This window comes from Mobula hypostoma, chromosome 2 (assembly GCF_963921235.1).
Source record: "Mobula hypostoma chromosome 2, sMobHyp1.1, whole genome shotgun sequence".
Taxonomy (NCBI): Eukaryota; Metazoa; Chordata; class Chondrichthyes; order Myliobatiformes; family Myliobatidae; genus Mobula; species Mobula hypostoma.
The window spans coordinates 137,256,368-137,274,191 of record NC_086098.1 but is presented as its reverse complement, the minus strand read 5'-3'; the positions used below and the strand labels follow the sequence as shown (position 1 = coordinate 137,274,191).

Below are 17,824 nucleotides of genomic sequence, written 5' to 3'. Positions count from 1 at the left end.
TTACAAGACCAGTAGCAGACCAAAATGATTACTGGCGCTGGGATTCCCATTGCTGTGCGTATCAGCATCTCGGACGTAAATGCAGGAAGTGTGGTTGGTAAATAATATTAATTGAGATTGAAAGGCACAGATGGGTGTGGAGCAAACCCAGAATGTAGATAGTCCTACCGGAGAAGGAGCAGTATGAACCTCCTTTGGGAAGGTAGCTGAGCAAGTCAGCAGGAAGATAACGTTCATAAGTTTAATGATAGTTATGAAGAAGACCAATAAATTTAAGATCCTGTCTTGAGAGAAGGCTAATTTTAATATAAGATAGGACCCGGCATGGATTGATTGGGAGCAGCTACTTGCAGCTCAGTCTACTGCTGAGTAGTCCTGGTATTTTAAAACAGACACAACACCATGAGTTGAGGACTGATATGTTCCTATAGGCTCAAGAGGCCAACAAGTCCAAGGAACCCTGGATGTCAAGAAACATTGAGAGTTGGATAAAGGCAAAAGTTGTGACAACTAAAGGGAAATGAAAATGGCAAAGACCTTAAAAGTGTACAGAAAATACAGGAAGGGGCACAGAGATCATACAATGAGCACTGACAGGCAAGATAAAATAGAACTTTACCAAATATTTCATAAATGTATTAACAAGCAAGATGGGAATCAGGGGAAGTACAGTCAGCAAAGAGCAATTTATGTGTGGAGGCAGAAGACATAACTGAGGTCTTAAATAAAATCTGCTCATCTGCATTCATTATGGAGAAGGACAATGTAGTTAGGGAATTCAGGGAGGGGATGGTGGAATTCTAGACCATGGTCACAGGGACAACTTGCAAACTCCACACACAGGTCCAGGTTGAACCAGGGTCCTTGGAATTGAGAGGGAGAAGCACAAAGTGCTGAACTATCATGTCACTCCCCCAGAACAATGTTACTGCTTTAGATCAATTGTGATGTGGCACAAACTTTTCCTTAACTATAAAGAAACCTTATGCATAAACATCCCACCTTGACGAGCTGTGTACTCATTGTCTTCAATCAACCTCGCTAATCCAAAATCAGCAATCTTGCACACTAGATTGTCTCCAACCAGAATGTTGGCTGATCGCAGGTCCCTATGGATGTAGTTCATTCTCTCAATGTAGGCCATACCAGCGGCAACCTGGTCCACAGAAAAGAAATACAAATGTTAATTTAATTACATTGTGGAAACAGGAGCCAAATTCAAAAAAAAATCTGCTCTGGAGTTTGTTTGTTTCTCACCTGTGCTGCCATGTCTACAAGATTGGGCAACTTTAAAGCTCTTCCTTCCCCATCTTTTAGGAAATCTAACAGGCTTCCTGAAATTGCAAATTAATTACATTATTTCACAGATATTTTTAAAATACAACTTGTGAAACAAGTTTTATATTTTTACAATCAACTCATTCCTAGTGATAAATAATAAATGGCATCCGTTAGTCTTGCGAGACCATGGATCTGCGCCCGGAAAGTCTTCACTCTCCAGGGCGCAGGCCTGGGCAAGGTTGTATGGAAGACCGGCAGTTGCCCATGCTGAAAGTCTCCCCTCTCCACGACACCAGTGTTGTCCAAGGGAAGGGTAAGGGCTGATACAACTTGGCACCGGTGTCATCACAGAGCAATGTGTGGTTAAGTGCCTTGCTCAAGGACACAACACGCTGCCTCAGCTGAGGCTCGAACTAGTGACCTTCAGATCACTAGACCGACGCCTTAACCACTTGGCCACGCGCCCACAACATCATTCCTAGTGATACTATTTAAAGTAAAAACAAGATACTGTACATTACACAGGCTACCCTCAGATACAGGGATTCACAACCTGCGTTCCATTGACCCCTTTGTTAATGGTATTGGTCCATGGCATAAAAACGGTTGGGAACCCCCACAAGATCACAGGTCCTGTTCACTCAGTCGAAGGCATTGTGGAGCAGTTGATACTCATCATGGAGACTCCTGAGCTGTCCAGCATTCAGGGGTGACCAGGAACAGTTAATCAGTCACGTCACAGGCAAACGGTAGCTTCCATACCGAGGCCCTGAGTCAATGCCTGTGCAGTATGAACAACACTAATGGTTTTTAATGTATCTGAAACATCAACTCCCTGTGATATTAACACTGAGGTTAGAATCACGGAATTCATACAGACACCAAATAATGGACTAAGATCCAGTCATCAAATTCATGTTTTGGTATTTTTAAAAAAAACACAATTTAATTTTTTAATAAGCCAATGTGGCTTTGATGGAAACATGGGCTCTGGTTGTCTACATCACTGCACCATTAATAATGAAGGGCTGTTGCTTTGATATGCTGTAGTTTCTAGCATGCCTTGGTTCATGAAAACATTTCCAATAAAAAACATGTTTTTTCTCACAACACACATCAAAGTTGCTGGTGAACGCAGCAGGCCAAGCAGCATCTGTAGGAAGAGGTGCAGTCGACGTTTCAGGCCAAGACCCTTCGTCAGGACTAACTGAAGGAAGAGTGAGTAAGGGATTTGAAAGTTGGAGGGGGAGGGGGAGATTCAAAATGATAGTAGAAGACAGGAGGGGGAGGGATGGAGCCAAGAGCTGGACAGGTGATAGGCAAAAGGGGTTACGAGAGGATCATGGGACAGGAGGTCCAGGAAGAAAGACAAGGGGTGGGGGAACCCAGAGGATGGGCAAGAGGTATATTCAGAGGGACAGAGGGAGAAAAAGGAGAGTGAGAGAAAGAATGTGTGCATAAAAATGAGTAACAGATGGGGTACGAGGGGGAGGTGGGACCTTAGCGGAAGTTAGAGAAATCGATGTTCATGCCATCAGGTTGGAGGCTACCCAGACGGAATATAAGGTGTTGTTCCTCCAACCTGAGTGTGGCTTCATCTTTACAGTAGAGGAGGCCATGGACAGACATGTCAGAATGGGAATGGGATGTGGAATTAAAATGTGTGGCCACTGGGAGATCCTGCTTTCTCTGGCGGACTGAGCGTACCTCACCTCCCCCACCTCCTCCTCGTACCCCATCTGTTACTCATTTTTATGCACACATTCTTTCTCTCACTCTCCTTTTTCTCCCTCTGTCCCTCTGAATATACCTCTTGCCCATCCTCTGGGTACCCCCCCTTGTCTTTCTTCCCGGACCTCCTGTCCCATGATCCTCTCGTATTCCCTTTTGCCTATCACCTGTCCAGCTCTTGGCTCTATCCCTCCCCCTCCTGTCTTCTCCTATCATTTTGGATCTCCCCCTCCCCCTCCAACTTTCAAATCCCTTACTCACTCTTCCTTCAGTTAGTCCTGACGAAGGGTCTCGGCCTGAAACGTCGACTGCACCTCTTCCTACAGATGCTGCTTGGCCTGCTGCGTTCACCAGCAACTTTGATGTGTGTTGCTTGAATTTCCAGCATCTGCAGAATTCCTGTTGTTTATGTTTTTTCTCACTGTGGGATTGCTATTGCCTTGAATTCTATGATTTTTTTTGCAAGCGCGTTAAGAGCTCAGGCCCATGTTGAATAATGGGCTACACAGCTCAGGAAAGCAAGTCAAGATGATGTCAATGAGCCAGCTAGGGATGGACAATCAATGGCAACCTGGGAAGTATCACCCATCTCTTGGGGCGGCACGGCAGCGTAGTGGTCAGCACAACGCTTTACGGTGCCAGTGACTCGGGTTCAATACGTGCCGCTGTCTGTACCGAGTTTGTACTTTACCCCCAAAACCACATGGGTTTCCCCCCCACACATCAAAGACATACCGGCTGATTGTTCAACTGGTCATTGTAAATTGTCCTGTGATAAGGCTAGGGTTAAATTGGGGGTTGCTAGGCAGCGTGGCGCAAAGGGCCAGAGGGGCCTACCCATGCTGTATGTCAATATATAAATAGATAAGTATCTCGTGTAATCAACTGGGATGGACGACATTCGACCTCAAGGTAGGAAATTATGTGATTGATCCCACATTGTATAAAATAATTGCTATCAAATGATTGTTTTATAAATTGGGTGTAAATTATGCGAATCTAAGTAGGTTAAGCAAAATGTTTTGGCAAATGGTACAGATTTGTGTGTTTGTGGTTGGTGCCAGTGTCCGTGCAGTCTTGGCTATAAACAAGGGAAAATCTGCAGTTGCTGGAAATCCGAGCAGCACACATACAAAATGCTGGAGGAACTCAGCAGGCCAGGCAGTATCTGTGGAAAAGAGTACAGTCAACGTTTTGGGCCGAGACCCTTTGGCAGGACCGGAGGAAAAAAGTTGAGGAGTAGATTTAAAAGGTGGGAGGAGGGGAGAGAAACACCAGGTGATAGGCGAAACCTGGAGGGGGAGGGGTGAAGTAAAGAGCTGTGGGAAGTTGATTGGTGAAATGAGGAGAGGGAGAAAAGGGGATGGGAAAATGGAGAAGGTGGTGGGGGAGCACTACTGGAAGTTTGAGAAATCGATGTTCATGCCATCAGGTTGGAGGCTACCCAAACAGAATATGTTGTTCCTCCAACCCAAGTGTGGCCTCATCACGGTAGTGGAGGAGGCCATGGACGGACATATTGGAATGGGAAGTGGAATTAAAATGGGTGGCCACTGGGAGATCCCACTTATTCTGGCAGACGGAGCGTAGATGCTCGGTGAAGCGGTCTCCCAATCTATGTCGGGTCTCATCAATATACAGGAGGCCACACTGGGAGCACCGAACACAGTATATGTCCCCAACAGACTCATGGGTGAAGTGTCGCCTCACCTGGACGGTCTGTTTAGGGCCCTGGTTGGTGGCGAGGGAGATGGTGTAGGGGCAGCTGTAGTGCTTGTTCCGCTTGCAAGGATATGTGCCAGCAGGCAGATCAGTGGGGAGGGACGAATGGACAAGGGAGTTGCGCAGGGAGCGATCCCTGCGGAAAGCAGGGGATCAGGGAAAGATGTCCTTGGTGGTGGGATCCTGTTGGAGGTGGCGGAAGTTTCGGAGAGTTATGTGCTGGGCGTGGAGGCTGGTGGGGTGGTAGGTGAGGACAAGAGTAACCCTATATCCCTGTTAGGGTGGCAGGAGGATCCCATCCCCTTTTCCCTGTCTCATCTCACCTCACCAATCAACATCCCAGCTCATTACTTCATCCCTCCCCCTCCAGGTTTCACCTATCACCTGGCGTTTCTCTCTCCCCTCCCCCCACCTTTTAAATCTACTCCTCAGCTATTTTTTTCCCCAGTCCTATTGAAGGATTTCGGCCTGAAACGTCGACTGTACTTTTTTCCCCTAGATGCTGCCTGGCCTGCTGCTTTCCTCCAGCACTTTGCGAGTCTTGGCTATTGCCTGGTTGTATTTCAGAGAGGCACACGAGGCTGCAATACTGGAATCCGCAGCGACAAACAACAGGCTGGAGGAGCTCAGCATCTGTAGGGTTTTAGACAAACGTTGACAATCCCTTTCCCTTCACAGGTCCTGCCCGTCCTGCTGGGCTCACCCAGGAGGTTATTACTGCTTACACTTTTCTCTACACTCGCTCATCACGTCGGGGTTCAGCAGATAAACCCCAGCAACAGGAAGTCCCTCCCCCCTGTGCAGTTAGTTCTATGAGGGCAGTACCAGTGCTGCCCAGATTCACTCATAGCTAATCTTCTCCGAGCGGGGAGCAGTCAGGAAATCACTGACAGAATTATAAAGCAAAGCGAAGGCAGATTGAACACACTCTGGGTGGCAGACGAATGGAAAAAAAAATTGATTGTATGCCGGTAATTTAGCAAACTGACAGTGCTTTTATTTGCTCATGTTGGATGGGAGGACATTTTACTTTTTCTTTATTGAACTGAACAACCACAATTACTCCTTACATCACTGTGATGGGCTATATAAAGTATTACTCATGCACATTGTGCATAAAGTCAGTTGCTTTCTCTCTGTTTTTATATATAAGTAAACAGCAGCAGACAAGGTAGCTCTCAAAACCCCTTCTTACCTGCTGCAGATTTAAAGACGATCTTTCTGCTGCAGTCTTTACAATCTGCTGACTTGAGCAGACTGTACTTGCAATTTCCTTTGTCAGGAGGGTGGGGAAAATATTTGTCCATTCTCTCATACAACTGGCTTTTCCACCTTCCTCCACTGGAAGAAGATAGCTTACTTCCACTGGCAAATGCCCAGCAACTGGTCCTGTTCAACAGTGTGGCTGTGTGGTGCTGCTTCAATGACGCAGGCTTGAATTTGACCTCTGCGTGCTGTTTGCCTGGAGTTTTTGCATGTCCTACCCGTGACCACATGGGACCCCCCCTCCCCCAGCCCCACCCCCACCGTGCTCTGGCTTCCACCCACATCCCAAAGATTTGTGGGTTGCTAGGTTCCCTCTCTTTTTTCAATTTAGACATAATCTTATTTCTTTTAATTGGATTCAAAACCCCATTAACATTATAGGAAATTATTTTTACCAATTCAGTTTGCATTTTTCTCTAGTAGAAAAAAAGCACTCTCCTTTTCTAACCAAACAGTAAGCAATCCCTTCTCAACAGTAAACCAAGACATATAACCACACCCTAGACATTTCTGAACGTATAACATTTGAAAATTTTCCCCGACTTCCCACAGTGAGGCCTGAGCACCGACCCGCCTCAGTTCAGAGGGATAACCTCTATCTTCACCCTGTGTTAGAGGGCCCTCAGCAGTTTGAATAATCATAGAGAATTTTCTCCTATTTATGTCTCGACCGTATTGCTATCATTCAAGTTATTCCGCCTAGATTATTTTCAGTTACCAGTTTTCATTTTACTTTTAAGTCCGATTTACTCTTTTCAGTCATTTCTCTTAATTAATCTGTATTCTCTGTACATTCGCGTCTGAATATTTGCAGCTTTTCCTTGTAGTTTGACACTCTGGTTCGAGTGGAGCGTCCTCGCCCCACTAACTGCCACGACTTCTGCCGAATCCTCTCCAGTAGCGACTCCGGTTGGGTGATAACTTTAATAGGTAGTCCCCGGTCCGCCAGGTCCGACGTTGCCTCCTCCACCGTAGCGTAAGTTTTTGTCCCTTCTTCGTAAAAGACTCTCAGCCGAGCTGGATACAGGGTCTGGAATCTGATGTTGTTTTCCTTCAGGACTCTCCGTGTTTCCGTATATTCCTTCCGTCTGGCAAGAATCCCCGGTGCGTAGTCGTGGTCTAAACTGATTTTACAGTTGTTCCACATGAAACCTTTCTTTTGCCATGCTCTTTTAAGCACCTCTTCCTTCGTTCTGTAACTGAGAAATCTGATCAGAATCGATCTGGGCTGGGCGCCTGCCGGGGGCTGTGGTGCCAACGCGCGGTGAGCCCTTTCTATCTGTAGGTCTTTTGCGGCCGGTATATCAAGGTTCTCTCTAAGCAGCTTCTCCGCGAAGGGAATCATCAATCCGGGTTTACCTTCGGTTCCTTCGGGAACTCCGTAGATCCTCACATTTTCCCTTCTCGAGCGGCCTTCTTGATCTATTAGTTTCCACTGGAGTTGGTCTTGTAATTTCAGCATTTCTGCTATCACTTCCTCTGCATTTTGTAGCTTCTCTTCAATTCCAACAATCCTCGCTTCGGCTTCAACTATCCGCGAGTTAGTTTTTACTATTTCTCCTTTAATATCTTCCAGCTGTTTGCTGTTATCTTGTCGGAACTCGCGAATCTCTCCGAGAATCAAAGACAGAGTCACCGATTCCCCCTCATTATCTCCGTCCTGGCTTGCCGTGGGGGAGCTAGGCCCTTCGCCTTGCTGCATCTCTTTATGTTTATCAGCCTTCAGAGCGGACTTTTTATTCTTGTTCTTAGACATCATCCTTGCCCCTTTTATTAATATAGTTATGCAATATTAAGTATTTGTCTAAATTCGATTTTGGGGCAGTTTACCTTCTTTTTTGTCGAGAGACCTTTTCCTTACGCCGCCATTCCCTTGATGACCCGGAAGTCCCCCGGGTTGCTAGGTTCATTGACCACTTAAAATTGCCCCTTATGTAGGCAAGTTTCAGGAGAAACAGGGAGAGTTGAGAGTTGAACCGGATGAGCTCCAGCAAGATGGCGGCACGCCTAGACGCAATAGCTTCTATAGGGTCAACCAAACCAGCTATTGTCTTTTTATGCGCTTTTTTCTATGATCGCAAGATCATGCTGGACACTTAGAACTTAAAATACCGCAGGTCTACCCCATCAGAGAATTGTTGTTTGGCGGAGAAACTGAAGGAGGTGGACGGTGCAGATCGTGCTGCTGCCTGTGTTGGAGGAGTCAATGCATGAAGACGGTGCACAGTCTGACAGCGAGAGATTAGTCTTAGTTTCTTTTCTTATGATCACAAGACCCCGTTGGACTTTGGTGGTGTGGAATGCTGCAAGTTTAATTCATTGGTTTATTGGCAAACGACAGAGGGGAGGAGCTGTGTTCCTCGGTTGTAGCAAGGACTAGTCCTCAAGCTGGGACGTCACCTGTTTGCAGCCGCCCAGGGGGAAGCATTGGGAGTCTGGCGTGCCAGAGGTGGTGTGATGCAGCACCCATGAAGGAGCTGGTGCTGCCCCCTTGTGTTCACTGTGCAGGAAACAAGCTGTACTGTGTTCACTGCAGACTGCTGCAACATTCATGGACTAAGGGACTTGGACAATATATTTTTTTGTGTGGTTGTATTTTACTGCTCTCTTATATACGCTTGCCATCTTATATATACTCTGTGCTGCGTTGACTGTTGGTACTGTGTTTTGCATCTTGGCCCCAGAGTTTGGTTATACTCATGGGTATTCGTAATAGCTGAATAATAATTAAATCTGAACATGAGAGTGGATTACAGGGAAATAAGTGGGATTTATGGGATTGCTCTGAGGGCCAGCCGAGACTTGGTCTGCTGAATGGCCTACTCCTATACTGCAAGAAATTATGAGATAATTTGTTCCTTTTTTCATAAGGAATAACGGTGCAGAGTGGGCTTTGCAAATTGAATCAAAGGGCACCAAGCAAAACTCTAAGTTGACCAGGTGGAGATGTTATATCTGCGATCTAGGTTCAATCCCAAGAGGGCGAAGAGTTCAGCAAATAGAGCTCAAGCTCTGTGTTTGACTGAGTAAAATGAGGCAGCACAAAGGGGGTGTGTGACCGATGCCCAGGTAATGACATGGGCTTCACCGGCTAAACCACCTGACTGCAGAAAGCCCCAAGGGGAGATAAAACAGGAAACAATAAGCAAAAAGGGAGCACGAGTTCCTGCCTCATAACTCCAATGTGCTGTGTGTAGGCAGAGTAGGTGAGGGTTTGTTGCTCCTATTGGTGGAGGAGTCAAGGATGAGGGTAGACACAAGTGAAGATATAGGCAAAAGAACCAAAAGTGGCCTCAGGAAATATTTATCCTGCAGTAAGCCGTCAGGGTCGGGAATGCATAAGTATGGACAATTGTCGAGGCAGATTAATTTTTTTGTATTGTGAAGAGGAGTTGGTTGAGGACTAGCTGAATTATTCTAACATGGAACCAGCACAGCTTTGACTGATAAACAGCCTTCCTTCCTTCCTTGTTGAAACCATTCACCAATATAGCCCCGGAATCTGGGCTCCACCATTCAATAAGATATGGCTTCCTGATCTTGTCCTCAGCTTCACTTCCTTCCTAACCTTTGGCTTCCGTGTAGATTAAAGTCTATCTTGGTCTGAAATACATTTTTGACGACTCCACCTGCTCTGATTCCTGGGGTAGGAGATCCCAGGATTCTGGTCCAGTGATAACGTAGTTTGGTTGATGGATTTCTAGATCAGGGTAATGAGAAACCTGCAGGTGATGGAAGCTCCTGTGCACGTGCTTCCCTTTGTCATCCTGGTGCCTGAGGTCACAGTTTGGAGCAGCCTGGGCGAATAACTGCAGCTCGTTTTGAAGACAATACATACGGCTGACACTGTGCACCAACAGAAGAGGGAGATGAAACGGACGGGCTACCATTCAGTCTGTTCTGCCCTGGATGATGCCATTCTTCTTAAGAGAAAGCTGTCCAGGCATGTGGAAGGTACCCCGTCACCTCCTAAATGGTTCTTGGCAGATGCTCCAGGGTGACAGGTGTGAAGCGGGCTGAGAGGGACTTGATAAAGGTATGTAAACAGGTAGGAGGCAATGTTTCCACAAAGAAAAAATATCGAAGACTATTGTGCGAGGCAGCTGTGGAAACTGGCATATGTTCAGAGTAAGCGGACCATAAGATATTGGAGCAGTATTAGGCCATTTGGCCCACTGAGTCTGCTCTGCTATGGGTGATCCAATTTCCTCTCAGCCTCAATCACTCACCTTCTCCCTGTAACCCTGACTAATTGAAAATCTATCAACCTTCGCCTTAAATATACCCCATTCCTTGGCCTCCTTAGCCGCCTGTGGTACGGAATTCCACAGATTCACCACCCTCTGGCTGAAGAAATTCCTCCTCATCTCCATTCTAAATGGACGTGCCTCTATTTTGAAGCTGTGCCCTCTGATCCTAGCCTCCCCCACTATAGGGAACATCCTCACCAAATCCACTCTATCAAGATCTTTCAACATTTGATAGGTTTCAATGAGGACACCTCTCGTTCTTCTGAATTCCAGTGAGTACAGGCCTATAGCATCAACCTATCCTCACAGGGAGGATTTGGAGGAAGAATATTCTTTTTCCCCCAACCAAAGGGTGGTTGAAATCTGGAACACACTGCTTGAGGAAGATGTGGAGAGTCTCACATCATTTAACAAGTATCCAGATAAACAGCTGAATTGTCAGGGCAAAGTAGGTGAATGGCCAGGTGCTGGTATATAGATAACAAAAGCTGGGTGCTTGATGTGGGCCGAAAGGCCTTGTTTGGAGTTTATATGACTTGATGAGATAAAGCACTTGCTACAGGATACATCGGCTCCAACCTGCTCTTGCAGCAGACACACTTCTGTGGCTGAAGACACAAGAGTCTGCAGATGATGAAATCTGGAGACAAAAGGAAAACTGCTGGAGAACTCGGCAGGCCAGGCAGCATCTGTGAGGTGGGGTGGGGTGGGGGTAATGGCAGTTAACGCTCCAGGTCAATGCTCTTCATCTGGACTGAAGAGAGAGAGCCAAACAAAAAAGGTGGAAGGAAAGAGTGGAGCAAGAGCTGGAGTGTGATAGGTGGATCCAGGCGAGGAGGAGTGACAGGCAGACGGAGGGGAGAGTGGGAATAGCAGAGGGTGCAAGGTGATTGCTGGAGGGATCAGAAGGCTGCAGGTGATGGAATCTGATAGGAGGAGAAGGTGCAGCACAGAACCAGATAAGGGAGGTGGGGAGTCAGATGGGAACACTAGTGGGAGGAACGCGAGGGTGTTGGGCAGAAGTGAATGGAGGAGAGGATGCGTAGCATAGCTCCTTATCTTCAGCATGACGTACCATTCCATTCCCATAAATGCAGCTCACTTTCTTCACAAGGAACCAGTACGCCACCCGATTAGACTGTGAAATTTTGTGTTAGGTTATCTTGTCCACTCTCCTCCCCTATCAGATTCCTCCTTCTCCAGCTCTTCACCTTTCCCACCGAAATGGCTTCACCTATCATCTTCTAGCTAGCCTCCTTCCCCTCCACCCAACTTTTTATTCTGGCGTTCTCCCTCTTCTTTCCCAGTCATGAAGGAGGATCTCGGCCTGAAACATCGACTGTTAATTCATTTCCATAGATGCTGCCTGACCTGCTGAGTTCCTCCAGCGTTTTATGTGTGTTGATCTGTTGTTGCAGAACCATTTAAACTGCATACTTTGAGAACTTATCAAATTACTTTTGGACATTTTTTTGTAACAATGTGGACCTTGAGCATTCTGCAAATGTCAGGCAGCTTTTGCTGAAAGAGTCAGATGTCAGATATGACACCCTTTAATACAGATATTTCTTGATTTATATAATTCATTATAATACTATTTACTCTGAGCAGGTATTTTCAATTTACAAGGCTGTTTTACATTACAATGAATAGGTATCCAGTCTTCACCTGTGGAATACACTGTGACCAAAATGCATTTCACCCAATCTTTTTGACTTACAGAATTTCACTTGAGGCATTTTGAAAGGATGGCAGTAACTTGTTACATGGTAATATTGCTGGAAGCTTGGAAGGAATTCTAGATCCTAAAAACCATTGATGTGGAGAGACTGCGGGGACAGGTGTGGGATACCACCCAGAACGACTGGACCTTGCACCAGCCAAAGTCTCCTCTCCTCTTCAGAAATCTGTGACAGGTTATAGTGAGATTGCTCCCCTCATTTATTGTATCAGCCATTTCAAAATGCAAGCAGTGAATTTAACACAATATTTCAGGTGTTCCCAACCTTTTTTTATGCCATGAACCCCTACCATTGAGGGGTCTGTGAGCCCCAGGTTGGGAGCCCCTGCATTATTTCTATGGCTATATCTTTATTTTAAGCTTAAGGTGCAATTATACAAAATGCAAACTTCAAGCCTCAAAGTTTTCTTACTCAACCATCGTCTACAATTAAATATATCAATCCAGGATGTGGAAGTGTATAAATTCAATGGGATAACTATCCTGGAACCATACAGAAAACAAGACGATTCACAAGGAATACAAATAAAACGACCACTTAACCGCACTCTGGCAACTTTACCTTTGCTCATGTATTCGGTGACAATGTAGATGGGTTCCTCCGAGACGACGGCATAAAGCTGAACTAACTTATCATGCCGTAACTTCTTCATGATCTGAGCTTCCTCGAGGAATGACTCAGGAGACATCGTGCCGGGTTTCAGTGTCTTCACTGCAACTTTTGTGGTTCCATTCCATGTACCTTTGCCACACCACACACACAAAAATTTGCACTCACTTACAGAAAGTTAAAATAATTCAAAATAAAAAATGGAACTGATGAATTTACAATAGCCTTTTTTTAATGGTTAGCTTTAATATCAGGATGGGTGAGGCACAACCATTTATTCTGCATGCACATGGGGTTTTGAAAGAGTTTTTCAAGCATACTAACACATACTAACTAATAGCAATGTGCATGCATCATCTGAGTCAGATGTACAGCCATTTAGGATAATCATCCATTTTAGTTATCGGGATGAAGCTAAGAGTGGTTTTTTTGTTAAGCCAATATTACATGCTATTAAAACATTGTGTGTGGAAATGATCACAGGAAATAACCTTAGTGATGTCAATCCATTGGCAAACATCTCCGAAAATGTTGGTTTCAGCTGGGCTTCTACGCAGTCAGCGGGGCGTGCAGAGTTTGAGAGTCTGTTTTACATCAAGCAAGTGGGAGAGTGAAGTGCTAACCCACCACCTTACAGAAGCAAAACTGCTGAAGTTTGAAATTATTGAGTTGGGTTCCGTAGACTGCCGATGGTCAGGGATGTTGTGTATGGTTTGCCAAACTAAAGTGGGTACGTACCAGTTTGGAGGGCAGAAGCAGCAATGAGCGCAGACTGCAAATACCATCACCAGTTCGGTGGTCTGGTGATTTTTTTTTAAAAGGGAACCTGATCTCTTGCATTCACCATTATTAGGACAAAGGAGCAGGAGAAGGCCATTCAGCCCCTCTGATCTATCCTGCCTTTTCACACAAGCCAGTCTGCACCCCAACTCCTTTGATATTTCTGTCATATCTAGCAAACATTCTTTAGTCTCCTTCATGAAATTTTCATTGACCCTGAATCTCTACAGCTTTTTGAGGGTCAGTTCCTGATATCACCTGAAAAAGCCCATCTCTGTCATGTTTCCTTGCTCCAGACTCACTAAATGGTAGCTAGCTGGTTCGGTTGAATTAGAATGTTTCTGATAACCACTGTTCTCTGACATTTAATGGTCTGCATTAAATACCAATTCAGTAATAAGTAACTGCAGATGAGCTGCTACTCAAGACCGACCAGCATGCGGGGGTCATCTCTTGCGTAAAGGACTGCTCTGTGTTTTGAGTAAACCCCTACAGAGATCTGAAGATTACAGGAGAAAGCTTCTTGTCCACCTTACCATACCACACGTCGGCGAAACATCCCTGACCAAGCTTTTTCTCCAAGTTTAGGGACTCGCGTAAAATTTCCCATGAGTCTTTGGCTAATCCAACAGTTTGCGGAGTTGAGTTAATGCAAACCGTTGTTAAGTTATAGCACAGGCCGTCAGCTGACTCTGAGGAGAATAGATGCAAGGGAAAAGGTCTTAAAATCCAATGAAGCTCATGCATCCAGGAGGATGGAAACTGAAGTGGTCAAGTGAAGCTCAAGGTAAAATAAAAACTGCAGGATTTCCCAAGGCACAGTCTTGCTCTCTGACTTTTAGGAAAGTGGCCAACCAAACCTCTTCATTGCGAATATTTCTCTTAGAAATGACAGAATTGGCAGCTAGATATTTTTAATTGGGGCCGTCACGTTTTCTGGTTAAATTTATTACCCGGACATCAGACTGTGTGCACTTGGATCGACTTCACTGAACCCCTTCTGCCTTCCATCGCTCCCCGTGTTCAGTGTTGCTCCTCTCCCCAGGTGTCTGGGGATAGGCACAGAGTCATTCCGGTTTCATACCCATCCAGACTTCCCCAAACTGCCCATTTCCAAGCCTCTTGATGAGCTGCAGAGACTCCCGGGAGATCTCCCACACGTCTTTGGTTTTCACAGATAGGTCAGCGAGCCTTGGCATGCCCTTGTGGCAGGGGACGACCAAGCGGCAACACAGACCGGCAGCGCGCTCTGCAGGGGTGGGGCACAGGGTGTGGGAAGGGTTGGTGTGGAGTCACCGGTATGACAAAAAAAAATGCAGATAGCCACAGGGGAGAGAGAAAGAGAGAGATACACACACACACACACGAGAGAGAAAGAGAAGCGAGTAAGTTGTCCAGGCTCTGCGACATCAACAAGACCAATATGCAATGAGATAGATCACCTGTCACATTGTTTACATTATTCGGTCAGTGGGGTTTCATTCATGAAGGCTAACGAGCTGCTTAATGAACAGAAATTATACACGGTGCATGAACAAATTTCTACAGAATTACCATGGAGAGCATTCTGACTGGTTGCATTACTGCCTGGTACGCCGGCTGCAATGCATGGGATTGAAAACGGTTCAAAGGCTTGCAGACCCAGCCATTAGCCTCCTCACCATCAAGGATATCTTCAGAAGCTGGTGCTTCAAGACCCTCACTGTCCTCTTCTCATTACTACCCTCAGGGAGGAGTTACAGAAGCCTGGGGACGCACGTTCAGGAACAGCTTCTTCTCCCCTGGCCTTTAGATTTCAGAATGGTCCATGAACACCACATCACTATTTTGCTTGCTTTTTGCACTATTTTCATGCGTTTCTTGTAATTTATTGTAATTTTTAGGGAAACGACAGATTTCATGATGGAACTCAATGAAACTAAAGCTGATTCTGATTCTGAACCAGCAAAATGGACAATGTCTCCCATCCACTACATAATGTACTGGGTGGGCACAGGAGTACATTCAGCCAGAGACTCATTCCACTGAGATGCAGCACAGAGCGTCATAGGAAGTCATTCCTGCCTGTGGCCATCAAACTTTACAACTCCTCCCTTGGAGGGTCAGACACCCTGAGCCAATAGGCTGGTCCTGGACTTATTTCATAATTTACTGGCATAGTTTACATATTACTATTTATTATTTATGGTTTTATCACTATTTAATTATTTAAGGTGCAACTGTAATGTAATGAAAACCAATTTCCCTCGGGATCAATAAAGTATGACTATGACTAAATAAAATAAACCTGATATGTCCTGAAGACATTTAACTAGTCCTGAAAGCTCTCTGGGAGACTGCATCAGACCAGAGGAACCGAAAACCATCCAGAAGCTATCTGGAAGGCCATCTGGCAACCAGTTAGGAGTTTAAATGCATCTTCCCATTGGGCCACAGAGTAGATCTGCAGCTGACAACAGACTGGGTCATAGAAAGAGGGGAAAGGCACATCGCATATTTCTAAGGCAGCAGATTTGGTTATATATCCCTCTTCAGAAACGAGGGCACAGAGCACCAGGCTGAAACTTCAGTTGGCTCTTAAACGTCTAGGAGGATCTTGGGGGGGGGGGCGGGGGGGGGGCAAAGTCCATAGCCTCCCGAAAGTGGCCACACAAGCACGGCTAGGAAGCTGTTTGGCTCGCTTGGCTTTATTAGCACAGGCAGCGAGGTCAAGAGTTGGGAAGTTTTGTTGCAACTGTATAAAGCTCCAGTTAGGCTGCATCTGGATGACTGCATACAGTACTGGCCACCCTATTATAAGAAGGATGTGGAGACTGTGGAGAGGGTACACATGAAGCTTACCAGGATGCTGCCGGGATTAGAGGGCATGTGTTACATGGATTAGGGGGCGCGTGCTATATGGATTAGGGGGCATGCTATATGGATTAGAGGGCACGTGCTACATGGATTAGGGGGCATGTACTATATGGAGAGGTTGGACAAACTTAAATTGTTTTCTCTGGAGGGGCAGAGGCCAAAGGGAGACCTGATAAAAGTTTCTAAAATTATGAGGGGCAGATACAGACCACTGGTTTCTTTCCCCCGTGGTCTCACTCTCTCATAGCAAAGGTGAGAGAGTGTAAGTCCAAAGGAGTTGGGCAGGATACACTTTTATTTAATACACACAGTGTGCTGGATGCCTGGAATTCATTGCCACGGGTGATCCTGGAGGCAGGTTTTACAGAGGCATTGAAGGGCTCTTAGATGATCACGTAACTATGCAGAGAATGGAGGGATGTGGGCCATGTGCGAGCAGAAGAGATTAGGTGACGTTAGTTTGGCGCAACATTGTGGGTCGAAGGGCTTGTTCCTCTGCTGTACTCTTCTGTGTTCTTAGTCTTATGCTGTGAGAGGGACGGTCCCCCGGGTCTGGTCTTCAGTTTCCAACAGATCATCTGAGCTATACAAAGAATGAGCAGAGGCTGGGAATCTAAAACAACAACAGAAAATGCTGGTATCACTCAGCTCAGGTAGCAACAACAGAAAGAGAAGCAGAATTAATGTTTCAGGCCTTTAAACTCTGCTTCTCCTTCACAGATGCTGCCCGACTTGCTGAGTCTTTCCCACATTTTCACAGCATCTCTTCAGAGACCATAGGGCAGGGGTTCCCAACCTGGGGTCCATGAACCCCCCGAGTTAACGGCGAGGCTCCGTGGCATAAGAAAGGTTAGGAACCTCTGCCGCAGGCGGCCATTACACCGGCATTCTAGCACGTTGCTGGTTGAGGGACCTTGCTGTGCACTCCACCATGACCAGCCCCACCCCGCCATCTCAACACTGGTCAAAAACAAGCTGTCACGGAAAGGTACAATATAACATTGTCCGAAATCTAGGAACGCCGAAGTGGTTCAAAGAGCAAACATGTACTCTGTTCCTACACCGCACTGGCCCAAAGGCTCCGGTTTTTTCTCCCATAAGATGTGCAACTTCTTTTCATGGAAAGCACCATTAATCAAGGGAAATGGTAGTTTTGTGTGATTTATCACAACGCCGTCCTTATCCCACCATCACACGTCAATTCTATGTATTTCTTTGCCAAAAGGAAGACACTTACCACAACACAAACAGATCAAGCAGCAGAACAGCAGGTGTAAACAGATCAATACACATTAAGCCAGGAGTCAACAGGATCACATTTGAAAAGCTCTTTACAGTGATATTGATATGCAGCAGAGTTTAATTATCCATGACTTCAGATTAAAACATCGACGGTCCACAACGCTGTTTGCGGTTAGCACTACGCTTTGCAGTACGGGTGACCAAGTTCAATCCCTGCTACAAACGTAAGGAGTTTGTACGATCTCCCCGTGTCCGTGTGGGTTTTCTCAGAGTGCTCCAGCTTCCTCCCACAATCCAACTACACACTGGCTGGTAAGTAAATTGGTCACCGTAAATTGTCCCGTG

The 17,824-nt window shown here is 45.9% G+C and overlaps 1 protein-coding gene across 9 annotated transcripts in view; it reads right to left on the bottom strand.

Annotated features, from left to right (window-relative positions):
- LOC134342509 (tyrosine-protein kinase Fyn) overlaps window positions 1-17,824 on the bottom strand; it is a 235,992-nt gene that overhangs the window by 8,191 nt on the left and 209,977 nt on the right. For 7 of the 9 annotated variants that reach the window (XM_063040736.1, XM_063040735.1, XM_063040734.1 and 4 more), the window contains 4 exons: window positions 14,466-14,630; window positions 12,554-12,733; window positions 1,258-1,334; window positions 1,003-1,156 (listed from right to left, as the gene is read on the bottom strand). In XM_063040736.1, coding sequence (XP_062896806.1) covers window positions 1,003-1,156; window positions 1,258-1,334; window positions 12,554-12,733; window positions 14,466-14,630 — 576 coding nt within the window. Of the gene's footprint in view, window positions 1-1,002; window positions 1,157-1,257; window positions 1,335-12,553; window positions 12,734-13,917; window positions 14,074-14,465; window positions 14,631-17,824 lie in introns of all 9 variants that reach the window. The other 2 variants (XM_063040742.1, XM_063040741.1) reach the window with 2 other exon arrangements.